Source organism: Arabidopsis thaliana, chromosome 3 (assembly GCF_000001735.4).
Source record: "Arabidopsis thaliana chromosome 3, partial sequence".
Classification (NCBI taxonomy): domain Eukaryota; kingdom Viridiplantae; phylum Streptophyta; class Magnoliopsida; order Brassicales; family Brassicaceae; genus Arabidopsis; species Arabidopsis thaliana.
This window is the reverse complement of record NC_003074.8, coordinates 6,123,320-6,136,808: the sequence shown is the minus strand read 5'-3', so window position 1 is coordinate 6,136,808 and position 13,489 is coordinate 6,123,320. Positions and strand designations below refer to the sequence as shown.

At 39.5% G+C, this 13,489-nt stretch overlaps 4 protein-coding genes, 1 long non-coding RNA gene and 2 other non-coding genes across 11 annotated transcripts; 2 read left to right on the top strand and 5 right to left on the bottom strand.

Moving 5' to 3' along the window:
- Positions 1–403: 403 nt before the first annotated feature.
- Positions 404–3,425, bottom strand: SURF1 (Surfeit locus 1 cytochrome c oxidase biogenesis protein). Its single transcript, NM_112672.3, has 6 exons — positions 3,033–3,425; positions 2,838–2,938; positions 2,091–2,329; positions 1,433–1,607; positions 928–1,211; positions 404–825 (listed from the first exon to the last, which is right to left on the bottom strand). Exons 1-6 carry the CDS (start codon positions 3,226–3,228, stop codon positions 756–758), a joined length of 1,065 nt encoding a protein of 354 aa, NP_566592.1. The 5' UTR covers positions 3,229–3,425; the 3' UTR covers positions 404–755.
- Positions 3,423–8,303, bottom strand: AT3G17900 (heat-inducible transcription repressor). 2 transcript variants are annotated; one of them, NM_112671.5, is made up of 11 exons: positions 8,093–8,303; positions 7,529–7,845; positions 7,350–7,427; positions 6,718–7,259; positions 5,892–6,500; positions 5,648–5,802; positions 5,114–5,304; positions 4,884–5,017; positions 4,204–4,538; positions 4,016–4,119; positions 3,423–3,810 (listed from the first exon to the last, which is right to left on the bottom strand). In NM_112671.5, the coding sequence occupies exons 2-11, from the start codon at positions 7,824–7,826 to the stop codon at positions 3,740–3,742; spliced, it is 2,517 nt and encodes an 838-aa protein (NP_566591.1). In that variant the 5' UTR covers positions 7,827–7,845; positions 8,093–8,303; the 3' UTR covers positions 3,423–3,739. The 2 variants fall into 2 exon arrangements, with proteins under 2 accessions (NP_566591.1, NP_001326609.1); NM_001338313.1 differs by lacking the exon at positions 8,093–8,303 and having other exon boundaries at positions 3,426–3,810; positions 7,529–7,914.
- A 190-nt stretch (positions 8,304–8,493) lies between these two features.
- On the bottom strand, positions 8,494–9,808 carry AT3G17890 (uncharacterized protein). 3 transcript variants are annotated; one of them, NM_001338312.1, is made up of 4 exons: positions 9,690–9,768; positions 9,301–9,601; positions 9,025–9,229; positions 8,499–8,931 (listed from the first exon to the last, which is right to left on the bottom strand). In NM_001338312.1, the coding sequence occupies exons 2-3, from the start codon at positions 9,580–9,582 to the stop codon at positions 9,050–9,052; spliced, it is 462 nt and encodes a 153-aa protein (NP_001325480.1). In that variant the 5' UTR covers positions 9,583–9,601; positions 9,690–9,768; the 3' UTR covers positions 8,499–8,931; positions 9,025–9,049. The 3 variants fall into 3 exon arrangements, with proteins under 3 accessions (NP_188416.2, NP_001325480.1, NP_001325481.1); NM_112670.3 differs by having other exon boundaries at positions 8,494–9,229; positions 9,690–9,808; NM_001338311.1 differs by having other exon boundaries at positions 8,578–9,229; positions 9,301–9,797.
- AT3G03595 lies at positions 8,590–8,830 on the top strand. The gene has a single exon (NR_141012.1). It is a non-coding gene; the product is annotated as an other RNA (long non-coding RNA).
- AT3G03585 lies at positions 8,838–8,914 on the top strand. The gene has a single exon (NR_141011.1). It is a non-coding gene; the product is annotated as an other RNA (small nucleolar RNA).
- Positions 9,809–10,024: 216 nt separating the features above from the next.
- On the bottom strand, positions 10,025–10,473 carry AT3G03565. Its single transcript, NR_143898.1, has one exon. It is a non-coding gene; the product is annotated as an uncharacterized misc_RNA (transcript).
- Positions 10,474–10,527: 54 nt separating this feature from the next.
- On the bottom strand, positions 10,528–13,468 carry TDX (tetraticopeptide domain-containing thioredoxin). 2 transcript variants are annotated; one of them, NM_112669.4, is made up of 10 exons: positions 13,163–13,468; positions 13,010–13,043; positions 12,708–12,848; positions 12,525–12,612; positions 12,368–12,448; positions 12,220–12,284; positions 11,920–12,060; positions 11,720–11,833; positions 11,486–11,516; positions 10,528–11,030 (listed from the first exon to the last, which is right to left on the bottom strand). In NM_112669.4, exons 1-10 carry the CDS (start codon positions 13,273–13,275, stop codon positions 10,696–10,698), a joined length of 1,143 nt encoding a protein of 380 aa, NP_188415.2. In that variant the 5' UTR covers positions 13,276–13,468; the 3' UTR covers positions 10,528–10,695. The 2 variants fall into 2 exon arrangements, with proteins under 2 accessions (NP_188415.2, NP_001078175.1); NM_001084706.1 differs by having other exon boundaries at positions 12,708–12,827; positions 13,163–13,400.
- Between the last annotated feature and the right edge of the window lie 21 nt (positions 13,469–13,489).

The following is a 13,489-nucleotide window of genomic DNA, read 5'->3' as shown; positions in this document are numbered from 1 at the left end:
GGATATTTCCACCTCACTCAGATTATTTCGTTTCATTTTAATTCCTTCACTTTATGTGCTACTTTCGTTTACAATGGTTGACTATTGTTTAATTTGTAAGAGAAAGCTAGTCTTTGACCTTTCGTGTAAAATATTAAAGGTACACCAGATCGATGAATAAATTAAAACTCTGCAACAAAGGTGTCAAAGGCGGCAAAGATCCTGTCGGCAGTGGAATAATGAGATTTTTTTTTTTGGTGAAAAGCAGTGGAATAATGAGATTTTAGCTGAATAAGATGACTTAACACTATTTTTTTTGTAAAATGAGGTTTTGAGTTCATGTCTCTTTTTCTTTCTTTACTTGATAGCAGTTCATAGTTTATGCTGTCTTTCGAGTCTCGGATATAAATTTCAAAAAGGTTTCAAAATATATACCATATACTCAAACAAACTCTCTTGAACCGTAAATTGACTTTTTCTAGGTAATACATAATTCACACCGACAAATTCTGCTGAAAGTCTACCAGAAAGAACAATGGTGATTACAAGCATTCGTTGCAACCTTCTTTACCTACAAATGGCTTCCATTTCGAACTTTCCTTCCATCGTAGAAAAAGAAAACTACAAATTTCTATTAAGTTACCACAACATTAAGGATTTAATTGTGTCCCTTTTTCTTATGAAAGTTTATAACCTAAAACCAATTATCCACTGCAATTATTACTTCAGCAGACAAGTGACAAAAAGAATACGATTTGATTTTGATCAGCGAGTGCTTATCTGCGGACAGGCTTTGCCTTCAGTCTCTTGTATGCCATGAAAGTGACAGCCGCCGAGAGAGAATACCTGTTCATCAATAAACAGACACAAACATAATGTCACTCATTGACCATAACAGTTAAGACCAGACAATGCCAAGAACACCTCATGTATCTGTATGGAGTTTACCATGTTATTGAGTAGTTCAGATGGTCCTGTGGCATGACTTTACTACGGATCAAGGTGTTGATGTCCTTCGGAACAGGATACGGTCTACTCCGATCTACATGTTCATGGACGTCCTCTACGTAGATTGTGTTTTCAGGAAGGCCAACGGCTCGAGCCATCGCAGGAACATCTACATAGAACCACTGCCCGGTACTTGGATCATTGGATGGAACAAATATGCTCGGGTTCTCCCCTCCCCTGATTACGCCAACTACTTCTACAGGCTTAACCGCAGATATATGTTCCTACAAGATTTCAGTTTTCACGAGTCACAATGTATGCAAGAGATTTGTTAAAGACAATAAACAAAGAAGTGAAACTTTGCAGATAGCTGAATTTAATCTGTCTCTGCATAGATCCGACATTTCTATTCAGATGTATCCCATAAAATTACAGTTTCGAGCTAAACCAAATATATGAGAAGCCAACCTTATGACAAAGGAAAAAGTTTCTGAACAAGACCAACCTTGGTAATCACTGGCGTCTTAGACCAAAATTTCCACCAGGACTTTGGTTCATTGGACGGTGATTTAGCTTTTGTTGACTGGTTTGCAATGAACTCAGCCTCTGCGGATTCTTGTGACTTCTCTCTCCAACTTCGAGGAACCCATCCACGATTCACCAGAATAGGCGATTGCATGCTAGTGGACAAAGGAAAAGAACAATCTGACTTCAGAAAGTACAAACAGTTAACAGCTACAGCTAAAACCGGCAGCCAAAAACTATGACAAAGCCAAGACCATTTAAGGCTTAAGTGACACTGCCGCAGACCATTCTGTCTAATAAAATCTCGAACTACTCACTAGTTAGTTACAGTATAAAAGTTATTAACCACGAGATTTTAGTATTTTAATCGCAGCCAATCAGAATATGGCAATAGTATAAGACAAGTATGGTCAAGTGTTTAGAGAGGATTAGAAAACCAATGGCCTATTATATCCCGAGAAAGAGCTATAATAATTTCACAACAATAATTGAAAACAGAAAGGTAGGTAACCCAATGGCCTATTATATCCCTAGTTTTACTTCGATGCAGCTGACAGAAAAAGAGTAATTTTCACAATTGTATAGGTAAAGGGTACTAGAGAGACTTAAAAGCAAGGAGAAAGGATCATTACCCTCACCTATCCAGGTCACCGGGGATTGGCATTAGAGGTGTGATGACAAAGAATCCATTTTCAGTAATTCCCGATATGGACCTAGACCGTGGACCCAAATAGATAGACCTTTGCTCGTCAAAGACACCCTTGCAACTAACCCGTCTAAATTCTAAAGCATTGAGATTCTTATCAAGAGGATGGTCTATATTTAGCTTTATTGGTTCCATGTTCAACCGTTGCTGTTGATACTCCAGTGTTTTGAACTGCGGTAACAAGTAATGAATAAAGCTTTAGGGGTCTGCTCAGTGAAAAGCAACCAATTAATATTAAATGTCTCAGCTTCAGCAACCATTTGGAAGAGAAAAAGATAGGAAATCAGGTAATGGAATAAGAGAAATCTCAACCAAGACATGGGCATGGTAGCCAGTACTCAGCATGCATTTACAATCAATAAGAGTGTCGCCAGATCACTTATATGAAAGAATTACGAACATTTAGATTCTCACTGGAATCTGACATTTATTCAACTTAATTAGTCTACATGACGATGCAGAGAACTGCATTGCGTCAGCATAGATCAGTATGTGCTCTATCCAGATCACACAGATTACGACTCCAGGATCTAGTTACTCTAACTCCTTTACGGATCACAAAAACAACTAGAATATGTGTGAAGCACATTTTGAATATAAATTTCAATTAAAAGTCTAAGACAGGCTATAACCAAGCTTGAGACGATGAAAGGACTTCCATTGATTTCGAAGTACTGACCTTTTCCTCTCTCCTGACGATCTGCCATGACCCGAGACCAAAGGTAATCGCTCCAGGCAAGAACAACAACAATTGTGACCACTTAGACCCTCGTTTGTTCTCTGAAACAAAAAGGGCTTAGCTTTTCAGAAATTGATGCTTACTATCCTCAGATTCCAAGCTCAAGCATTGGAAGACATAGCACGAGCAACATACCTTGAGGTGGAGCAGAAGAACTCGATTGGCTTCCAAGAGCGGCGGAGCTAGAGGAGGAAGAGTCAGCGACGGCAGAGAAGTGTCTTGACCAGAATTGTTTCGGTAAAGAAGGAGAGGCAGAGATACTTGTTGTAGTAGAGCACCAGTATCTCTTAGTGTTCGATCTCGTTAGGATTTTGGAAAGCGAGGTCGCCATCTTCGTCTCTCCCCAAGATTTTGATCCCGGAGGTAAAGGGTTTTTGCCTCCACGACGACTTTGGGGTCACCGTGAAAATGGCTTCAGATTTGTAGAGCTGTTATCCCCTGCATTCGGGTGCACCATTAAGCTCCGGTGCACCTAACTTTTTGTCCTTCATTTGTTAGCCATACTTGGATTTGTTGAAGAAAAGTTTTGGTTAATTATCTGATTTTATAAGCAAATAACAAATGTAAATTCGATAACAATGGTTGCGTCTTCTGTCTCTATGCGAATTTCAGAATCAATCAATTACAAAAAGCAAGCTAAAGAACGCAAACACATGGTTCAGCACAAGTGGGGTATTACAACAACTTTTCTTCAAACCTTCGAAACATGGAAACCAAAATCGATTTTTCAACACACAATCTTTGGATGAGTCTCTATGGAGATGCTGAAGATAGAACTGCTCTGTGTTTGATGACTCTTCTTGGCTCTAAAGAAAAAGGCAAAAGTGGCATTGGGTAAAAGACTAGAAAATCCCAGAGGAAATGCTTGAAGTTGCGTTTATCTTCAGTGACTGCTCTGGAATGTATCTACGACCTGTCACACACACAAGTTCATTGGTGTTTCAGTCATTAAACACGAGCATCTAACATTTTATGATTATGATTCACTCCAAAACATATTAAAGCTTCGAGATTTGCATTCTTCATATGGAACCACTGATGTTTTCACGGAAAGAAAGAAGACGCAGCAAAGTGTTTATAGTCTCTTTGCTGAGAGACTAGAGATTTTTTTAGCTAACCTTTCTCCTTTGCATGGATCTGAAGAGTATCCAGAGTGATTATGCCATCAGTCAAAGGGAGTAGCTCTAGCTTGATTGTCGCCGTAGATTTCGAAGGAACGCATCTGATGCATTTAGGAATATCGTTATCAATTTATAATGGTAAACCCATACCAGAAGCTCATTGGATATTATTATCAGATGTTTACCCTAAGGGAACTCGACTTTGTAGCCAGAGATGTGTGCAACCTAAGCCGCTCTTTGGAACAACATCTGAAGGATTGGAAGATTCACCATTTGTGTTGTTCTCTGTCCTTGTCTCCAGTGGAATTGGGGGTAACGATTGCTGTTTACGCACTGTAGTGTTGCGTTTCTCGTTTTGTACTCTCTCGGTGAAATCAGAGAATCCTAGGAATGGGCTTATAGGGGTCGTAGGCGTAGAGTTTAGGGACACTACAGTTGGAGGTGATGTGAAGGATGCAGGAGCGAGAACGGTCAAAGATAGATCTTCTGAAGTCAAATTCGATGCCTGAAGAGTTAAAATCTGAAACCAGTAGAGAAAAAGTATGAGGTAGAATAAAAGATGCCATTGGGATTGGTATTTGCAGATTTAGAAATTGGCTAATTTTGAAGAATATGACCACATTGCAAATAGGTGGCTTTGTAACTGTTGCATGGTTTCTTATTCATATATACGAAGCCAGAGTTGCATAGTTTTTAGCAACTTTTGCAACCACAATTTAGCAACAACATCTAATTAAACCTTCAGTCATTTGGGTAAACACTAGCAGTCACTGTCACTTGCAGATGCGAACTCCTTCCATTAGTTCATGCATTGTCCCATTTATTATCTAGGGAATGTCAGAGAGAGATAAAGAGAGAGAATGACCTGAACGGGTAGTTGAGAGGCTCTCCCATGGGGACCACAAGGCTCTCCTGACATTTCAGACGCAACAGAGATCATCAGGTCTCTCGAAACTCGTGGTCTCCATTTTGTCCGTTGTTTGAAAAACAGTCTTGATTCTGAGTCCAACATAAAACAGCATTGATGAAACAGCTATAGATATGAATGGACAAAAGAAAAAAACATGGCTACAAACCACGGTAATGTGGATCTACCTGTGTAGTTGCACCGACATGACACCATAACCGCATACTGATCACCACTTAAACCGCTCCCTTTTCTTTCAAAATTTACAGTTGGAAGAGACAAACTCGATGATTTGAGTTTATTTCGTGCAGCAGAGGGCTTCAGATTACTCCCAACAGAAAACGCAGGCTTTACGATGAATGAGTGCTCCTCACCTTTCCTGAAAGATTGCAAGAAAACCTAAGGGTGGGTAACTGCAGTCTATAATGTTCCTGAAAGGGTATTCTAGCTGTTTTAGCCTCCAAACCACGGTGCTTGTTGAGAATAGTTACTCTCAGAGACTTGTTAGATTCAATAACTTGTTCTATGGTTTCTTGGTCACTACCCAAGATTACCTAATATTATGGGTTATTTTGTATTGGACATCACTGAAGACTTCTGAGACTTACTGGACTAAAGCAAAATGCTGATATCTAAATCTATCAATTTTTATCAAGAAGATTGATGGGAGAATTTCAATACAAAATAAAATAATTACGAGGAATTTAAGAAAAAAAGCTAACCTGAGAGTTAAATTTGGCAAACTGTGCTCGTTTCCAGCTTCAATGCATGCTATTGGTACTGAAGAAGGGGAAGCATTTTTCCCTGCTTCTTCAAAAACAATTGTTATGGCGTCTATGTATATTACAATATCTGGAGCATGGGTAGGAGCCACATTCTGCCAGTAAAAAAGGTAAGTTAGGATGCATCCCAGAAAAAAAATTGACCACAATAACACCAAAAATTAACAGAGATGCAGAGACAAACCTTTATCTGAACGCAGAGAAGATCATCTGTATTGCAGTCAGCTGCAAAAGAGTTTATCTCAATAGGTTGAATGATCTCGAGTTTCCTCCTCCACCTTCTACCAGGGATGCAGATGCCTTCGAGTCCACAACGAACAGAAAACCTATCCCGCTCCAATGCGACACCCCGAAAAGACAAGAGCTCTTCAGTCCCAGACTTCTGACCGTTTCGTACCGTTTGGCCTGAGTAACTGTCCCAATCTTCAATATCAAATGATGGTTTAGAGCTCTGTGTTTTTATGGGTCCAGTAACTGGTGCAGTGTTTGGAGGCAGAGCGGACATTGAATAGCTTCTAAAATGACCAAATGAGAAGAGTTGAGAGCCTGAGGTAGAAGATATCGCTGGCTTGTGTGCAGTGCTACTGATACTTGGGCTAGGGGTTATAGGAGGTGGTAAAGAACGGGGTTGCTGAGAAATAGTGTTATCCAGCGGTATCAACCACTTTAAAAGATTCCCATATGGATCCTTATCGTTCTCAGGATTTTGGTCCTGGTCCTGATGCTTCTCAAACTGCAGTATCTCTATGATGGGTTCTTTGGGACAGTCGACAATATAAACTTGTAAAGAGACCTGCATCCTTCCAAACAAAGGTGTTGTCTAAGAATCAGTAGGTCCATCAACTCGGTTATCAAAGTTCAGAATATCTGAACGAGTAGGGCGGTAAATTCACATAAATCAGACAATGCATTACACAAGAAGAGGAATTTCACTGGTTCATAAATCAATTCAAACAGACTATCCTAGTTTTATTACGAAAAAAGAAAGTAACAAATTTACCATCACATACCACTATATCTCCATTTGGTAAGGCACAGCATTTTGCCTTACTTCTAGCTACACCTCCAGAAACATTAGGATCGAAGTCTCCTCTATCTACAAAAGCACTGACACAAGGTCTACTTTTTGTTCTTTTCCTCTCTTCATCCATCTCTGTATCTGCGACCAGAGAACTTTTCTTTGACCAAAGTGGCTCACCAGACTCTGCAATCCTAACAAAGAAATGAGACTTCTGAAACCTGGAAAGCAAATCTTCTGTTCGTCTCTTATGATCTTCCATCCTCAAGATTGATTCACCATCAGATAAGTCTTTTTGTGAATCCAAACTCTCTTTACAAGGACTGTCACCATTCTGAGTAGCAAATTGAGCATCAGGACTCATTTCTCCATCCCCTGATGGCGTACTCGCCCCATCAGACATATCTCCATTTTGTTTGTCAGAGACCTTTCTTTGTCCAGTTCTGCTCATTACCTCAGCAACCTTAAAAGGGGTAATAATCTCTGTGTCTCCTTTACTCTCAGATAAGCATGCAAGGATTTGAATCTGCTCCCCTATAGTATCGTAGAAAATGTCGTTGTTGTTCAATCACTAGAGGCACTTTAAAAGTAAATGGTGAGATGAGAATATGAGAAACAGCATACCAGGAAAAACAAAGGAACGATCCAACGACCGTAAAGAATGAATATCAACTGACTCAGACCAGTTATCAGGGATCTCCTCTGTAATGAAAAATCACCAAATCATGGATAAGTAACAAAAGGCTCTTAATTGAATAACTTCAAATTAAAAACTTTTTAAGTAGAGAGAGTAAGTTATATACTGTATGGAATGGCGATCCATCCTTGTTCCTCAGACACATCAGAGAATCTCTCCATACCAGAGCCACCAGACTTAGCATTTGACTCTCCATTACCATCAAGGTCTCCAGATCCATCACCCACACGATCGAGATCTTCATCTACTGATGGATATTGTGGGAAATGCTCTTCAGCAATCAGCCCTTCCAAAGTAACTCCGGGCTTCGCTGTTTCAGGGGGAGGTTGAGGCGGCGTAGCTGGTGGTTCGATCACCGGAGGCCGATGAGTAGCGGAAGAAGCAGATCGAAGCAAGAAATTCATTCCTCAAAACCCCCAAAAACTGCAAATCACAGAAGAGCCAAATATAGTCAATATTAACCAGAATTGATCTTCTCTCTCAACAATCCCAGCTTTATCGCATCTAAATCACTTGACTGGATCCAAACTCAGAGAAGGGAAAAAAACGAAAATGATAACGAAGCCGATCCAGATCACACTCGAATAAATCGAAATTGAACATGTTTAAGCAACGGGAAACGCAGTGAAAGCTAAAGAAGACGATACGAGCTAACTTGAGATTCTTATACCTGATGTGATCTCCTTGGGGTCAATTCGATCTGAAAATGGGCTGCTACCAGATTTAGGTAGGAGTTGATGTCTGCCACAATGTGTAGCAAGCGCGGTAAAAAAGAGAGATAGAGAGAGAGAGCTTTCGAATGTCAGATAGAAGAAGAGAAATAGGTGTGAGAGAGGTAAACGGAAACACCTCCGGCGATACAACCTGTTTAATTATTCCTTAAACTTTCATATGATCAAATTTATTTTACTTTAAATTATGTTGGGGTCAGAAAACCCCCTAAAAAAAATTCATATACAGTTTATGAAAGATTGATTAGGAGGGTAAATGTCTTTATTGATTCTCTTCTTCTCATTTTACATTTTGCCTTGTTTTCTTAAGCATGCTTCACATTCATTAAAGTTAGCCAACAATTACAAAGATATTCATTTAGTGGAGGTAACCACTAACTTACAAACTACTAAGACCAAGTGATTTATTCTTACAAGCCCAATAAAGGAAATAACAAACTCAGCCCATTAGTCCGTGATCAACTAGGGTTTTCTACATGTGGCCGTCACTATATATACACCCATCCCCACTCTTAACCAATAATAGCCATCGTAACTGTGGGAATATTCAAGTTAGTCAGTGTCTTTGATTCTTAAGCTCTTTGAAGTTTTTATCTTTAGGTTTGTGATTGAGTTAGTTAAGGCAGCACGTCACTGATGCGCTTGAAAAAGTGGTGCTTTCGGTCCTTTTAGCTGCCAAAATCAAGGAAATCTAATTTTCACGAGCACAATGCTTTCGTTTGCTCTTTCTATGGGCTTATGAACTCAGTAGCTCCTACATTCTATAATATTTTTGGTCCTGGAGAAAAAAACACAAAGCTTTATAAAGATGTTGGATCTCTGGAACAGAATTCAAAACAGTAACAAAAGTAAAAAAGAAATGTTGAAGCACTTGAAAACTCAGTTGTGCTTCAATTCTAACGTTTCTTGTAAAAAGGACCCATTAGCAATTGTAACATGTCTTCTGCTGTTGAATCTTTGGTTCCTCCTTGAGATGATGTAGTCATATTGGTTTCATCGAGAACTAGCGTAGTTTCAGACACTGACAAGCTTCTTTCACGCTCCTTTCTTGTTCCTTCCTCATCACGTTGGACATACTGAGATTCATTGTTAAGTAAATTCACAAATCCTTAATAGTAAAAACTGTGGAACTGAAGTATTACATTACCTCATTAGCAAAGCTTAATAAGTCATCAACTGTGAGATCATCATCTTCAGGAACAGTCACTGATTGAATCACCTCCGGGCTACGCTTAGCTTCTTCCCTAATCTTCCTGGGAACTCGTTTAGGTTCATCTGACTTGAGATTTAAGTCTTTCTCTTTGGTTTTTTGGACTCTTTTTGGTCGTTTTTCAGCCTTTGTTTTGGGAGCTTCGGGTTGTGAACCATTGCGTGCAGCTGCTTCACCGGTTGACGCGCCACCGAGCATCCACGGTGGTAGCCGCCTCATATTCCCGCCGTGATTTTTGCTGAGAAATTTATAGAGAATTGGTCGTAATTGGAAAATTTCAAAAGTTGGATTTAGAGCAATAAATCATTATATGCGACAGTAATTACCTAAACCAGAGAGATTTTCGAAGCTCCAGATTTATGAATGACTACCTACTTAATCACAGACAGAATCCAAGTTACGATCAGTTTGCTGCCAAAATCAGATGAAATTAGGAAACTGCTCTTTTGTTGGGCCAAATGTTGAGCCCATTTACATCATTATAAGGCCGTAAATCAATTAGGTTAATGGACAAATCAGTTAGCTTTAGTTCTGGCAAAAATATTATTGTTTCCAAGTGGGAGATATCCCTGATTTCTTACTATGTTTTGATTCTAAAACAGAGAGATTTGGACCGCGTCTGCCTCTGCCTGTGACTCTTTCTAGTGTTAGAGAAAAGCATCTTGCGGTGCTATTTCAACAATGTGGTGGTTATACGGTGAAGATATGGATTAGTAGCAGGATTGAGCCCAATGCGGTATCGTGGAACAAGTTGTTCTTAAAGGTTGATATGAAACCAATCACCGGTCTTGGTTTTCAGTTTCTGGTTAGAGGTGGGAGTTTCTTCGTTGACGAGAAGAAGAAGGTCGCTGTGGTACTTGATAAAGACAGGTATATACCTCGCCCTACTCGCAACATAGCTTTTATCATTGGAAAGAAGGGATACTTCAAAAAAGTGGATCTTGGCGAGTCTATAGACGTAGATTGTTCCAAGCTCTGTACAAATCAAGCAAGCTGCACCACCCTCTATCAACTTGTATTTGTCGTTTATTTACTGTTTTATCTTTTCCCATTTTCAGTTTTTAATTTGTGTCTCGACAATTGTTAGTTTCTCAACATGGCCTCTGTTTTTTTTACTTGGTTCATCCTGTTATATCCAACCGATAGCGTAGCAAACTACCACTTAAAGTATCTCTGCTCTCTTAACTCTTCTTATTCAACTGATCTGATCTGTCATCTAACCAATTACAAGTACTTTAAAAGTTATGCTACACTTTTAAATTACGGGACAATCATTGTGTTGCAAAGATACAGTACAAGCGAGAGGAGTGTAATGAGAGAAGAGATAAAACATTACTTAGAAGAAGAGTGCTGTGCAATCTTCTGCTCAAGCGAACCTTTATCAGCTCCGACAACTTTGTCCACCTCTTTGCCATCTCTGATGAAGCAAAAGGTCGGGACGCTGCTAATGTTCCAAGAAGCAGCCACGTCATTGGCCTTGTCTATATCAACTTTCAAGAAAACGACTCTCGAGTGCTGTGTGGCCAGGTTTGAGTACAGAGGAGACATATATCGGCATGGCCCACACCATGTGGCTGTGAAGTAAAGGATGAGCAGACGTGATGCCTTCTTAGCAGCCTTTGTCTTTGCTTCTAGCTCGCTTGTTGAGTGGATGCTAATCACTTCTCCTGTATCATCAGGGAGAAAAGATGATCATTTCCTTTTTGACATGCAAATTTCATTTTAAGTTTTATAAAAGCTGTAAATGAAGCTTTGTGAGAATAACTGGGATCTACGATACATGCAAGAAACAGAAAGCTAGTGAGGCGTCAATACACCATGAGTTTCCACTAAACTATCCCCTAAATTAGTTTTTGTTGGGAGGTTACGGTTCTGGTCTGGATTAGCAGAATTTCTCAGGTAAGTGAATGCAAATGAGACTGCATGCGGGATAAGCATGCTGGTTAGTGGCCTTATCAACTGGATTTAGTGGCTAACAAGAGCATATTGAGCTTTGCTTCTTATTGAGTGAAGACAATTCATTGGGGCAAGACTCACAGATAAATGTTCCAACACATAATTAGTTCTTTGCAAAAATATCATGAAGTAGAAAACCGTTGAAAGAAATGGATAAAATGTTTACCGTCATTGAGTGCAGCCTGAGCTTCTCGCTCCTGCATTGATAGGATTCACGAGCAAGAAGCAAATCAATGAGCGTGAGATGTTTGATATGATATGATATTGATAATATCAGAAGAGGTTATATTTTAACTCTCACAGGGAGAAGATAATCAGGCCTATGTGATTTCTGCTAAGAAGATAATCAAAAGAATGTAACTCTACACAACATTTAATTATGGGTATGAGTCGGTCTGACCTGGGCTTCTTGCTGTTTCCGTCTCTCGCGTTCAGCCCTTTGGAGCTCCTTTTCTTTCCTCAGGCGTTGGTATTTCCTGCGGTGTTCTTCGATTCTCTTTGCATTGGGTTCAACCTGGGAAGTACACATTTTCAGCATATATATTTGGTACTGTAAAACTCAAGGACCATACAGTGATATCAAGAGGTTTCCGCAATTACCTTCTTAAGCATTGTCCCTATCTCCTCATCGTAATCTAATTTTGATGCGACATGTAGATCAGCTGCAGCCTCTTCCCATTGGCCTAACATGGCCTTAGCCATACCTCGTGATTTGTACCCCTTAGCTGAATCAGAGTTGAACTAAACCCCAAAATAAACTAGTTTAGCTTGTTTATGGAAGAAAACCATTGAGATATAAAATCACTCTCCCAAGCCATAAAACTATTGAGACATAAACTTGTTTTACCAAATCCATTTTCAGCACAAACAAAACAAGTTTATGTCAAGAGAAATGATCACCTGTAACGCTACGTTGGCATCACGAATTGCAGCATTTGGCTTCTTAACTTTTAAAAACACACTAGCTGCAGGACAACAATCACAAATATTGAGTATTATCACCCACATTCAGCCGAAAAGGGAGAGTGAACTAGTAAAAGAAAGTTACCTCTAGTGGCGTAGAGAATCGCTGAAGTAGGATTTAGCATGACAGCTTTTGTTAGATGCTCTATAGCTTCGTCAAACCTCCCTGTATACCAATCAAGCATTAAGGAGAAATCTTATGAAGTAGATAATCAAAACCAATTTCAACGGTAGTTATGTACCATCAGAGATTGCCTCCATAGCTTTGCTCTTCTCTGACTGAGCATCATCCCTATTTTCATCGGTCACTTCAGCAGTAGGGTCTCCCATCTAAGACAAGAAAGTAAAATCATCCAATCAGGTAAAAAAATGCATAGAGACACAAGCACCACATAATATCCAAAGATGATAACTTCAACACCTACCGGCTGAGGAGGCTCATTGTCTGGTTCAACTACATCAGAGTTGTCGAGTTCAACATCAGACTCCATAATATCATCATCATCATCATCATGTTTAGGAGAGAAACTGGGTTTTGTCTCAGCCTTATCTTCATAATCTCTTTCCTGCAATTTATAGTTAACTATTCGATCAACATTTAGATAGTGTTGAAGCCTAGAAAAGGGTTTTGTACATCAATTCAACACAAAGATATTAAGAACTCAATCCCAAGTAGCACAAACAAGAGAAACCTAAACATCGATAATTCATAAGAAAGACAACTTACAGTTTTCTCAATCTTCGGAACTTGAGCTCCTAAACTGTACACGATAAGACGGGAACGAGCATCGATTACAAAGAAACTCACAGCTCCATGGAAAAATTCAACTGACAAATGAAATTCACCGAAAGAAAGATAAGTCAGAGAAGAATGAATCACCTTCGGAGATATTCTTTGAAGAAAACCAGACTAGGATCGTGGAGAATCGAAGGATTCAATTTCAACTGCTCGACGAATCTTCTCAGCTCAGCTACTTGAATCGCATCCACCATCGAATTCCGCCTTTTTCTTCTTCTTTCTATGAAAAGCTTAGAAATCAGTGAATCCTTGTGATCGTACGGAGCTGTGTCTGCTCGTATTGGTTTTGATTAGACTGAAAAACGTTGAAATAATCATCGCCGAAAACCGAACATGTCCAACCGGTTTTGTCTTCGCGTTAACTTAACCGCGACTGAATTCATATCCGGTTTATCATCTTTTGCAACA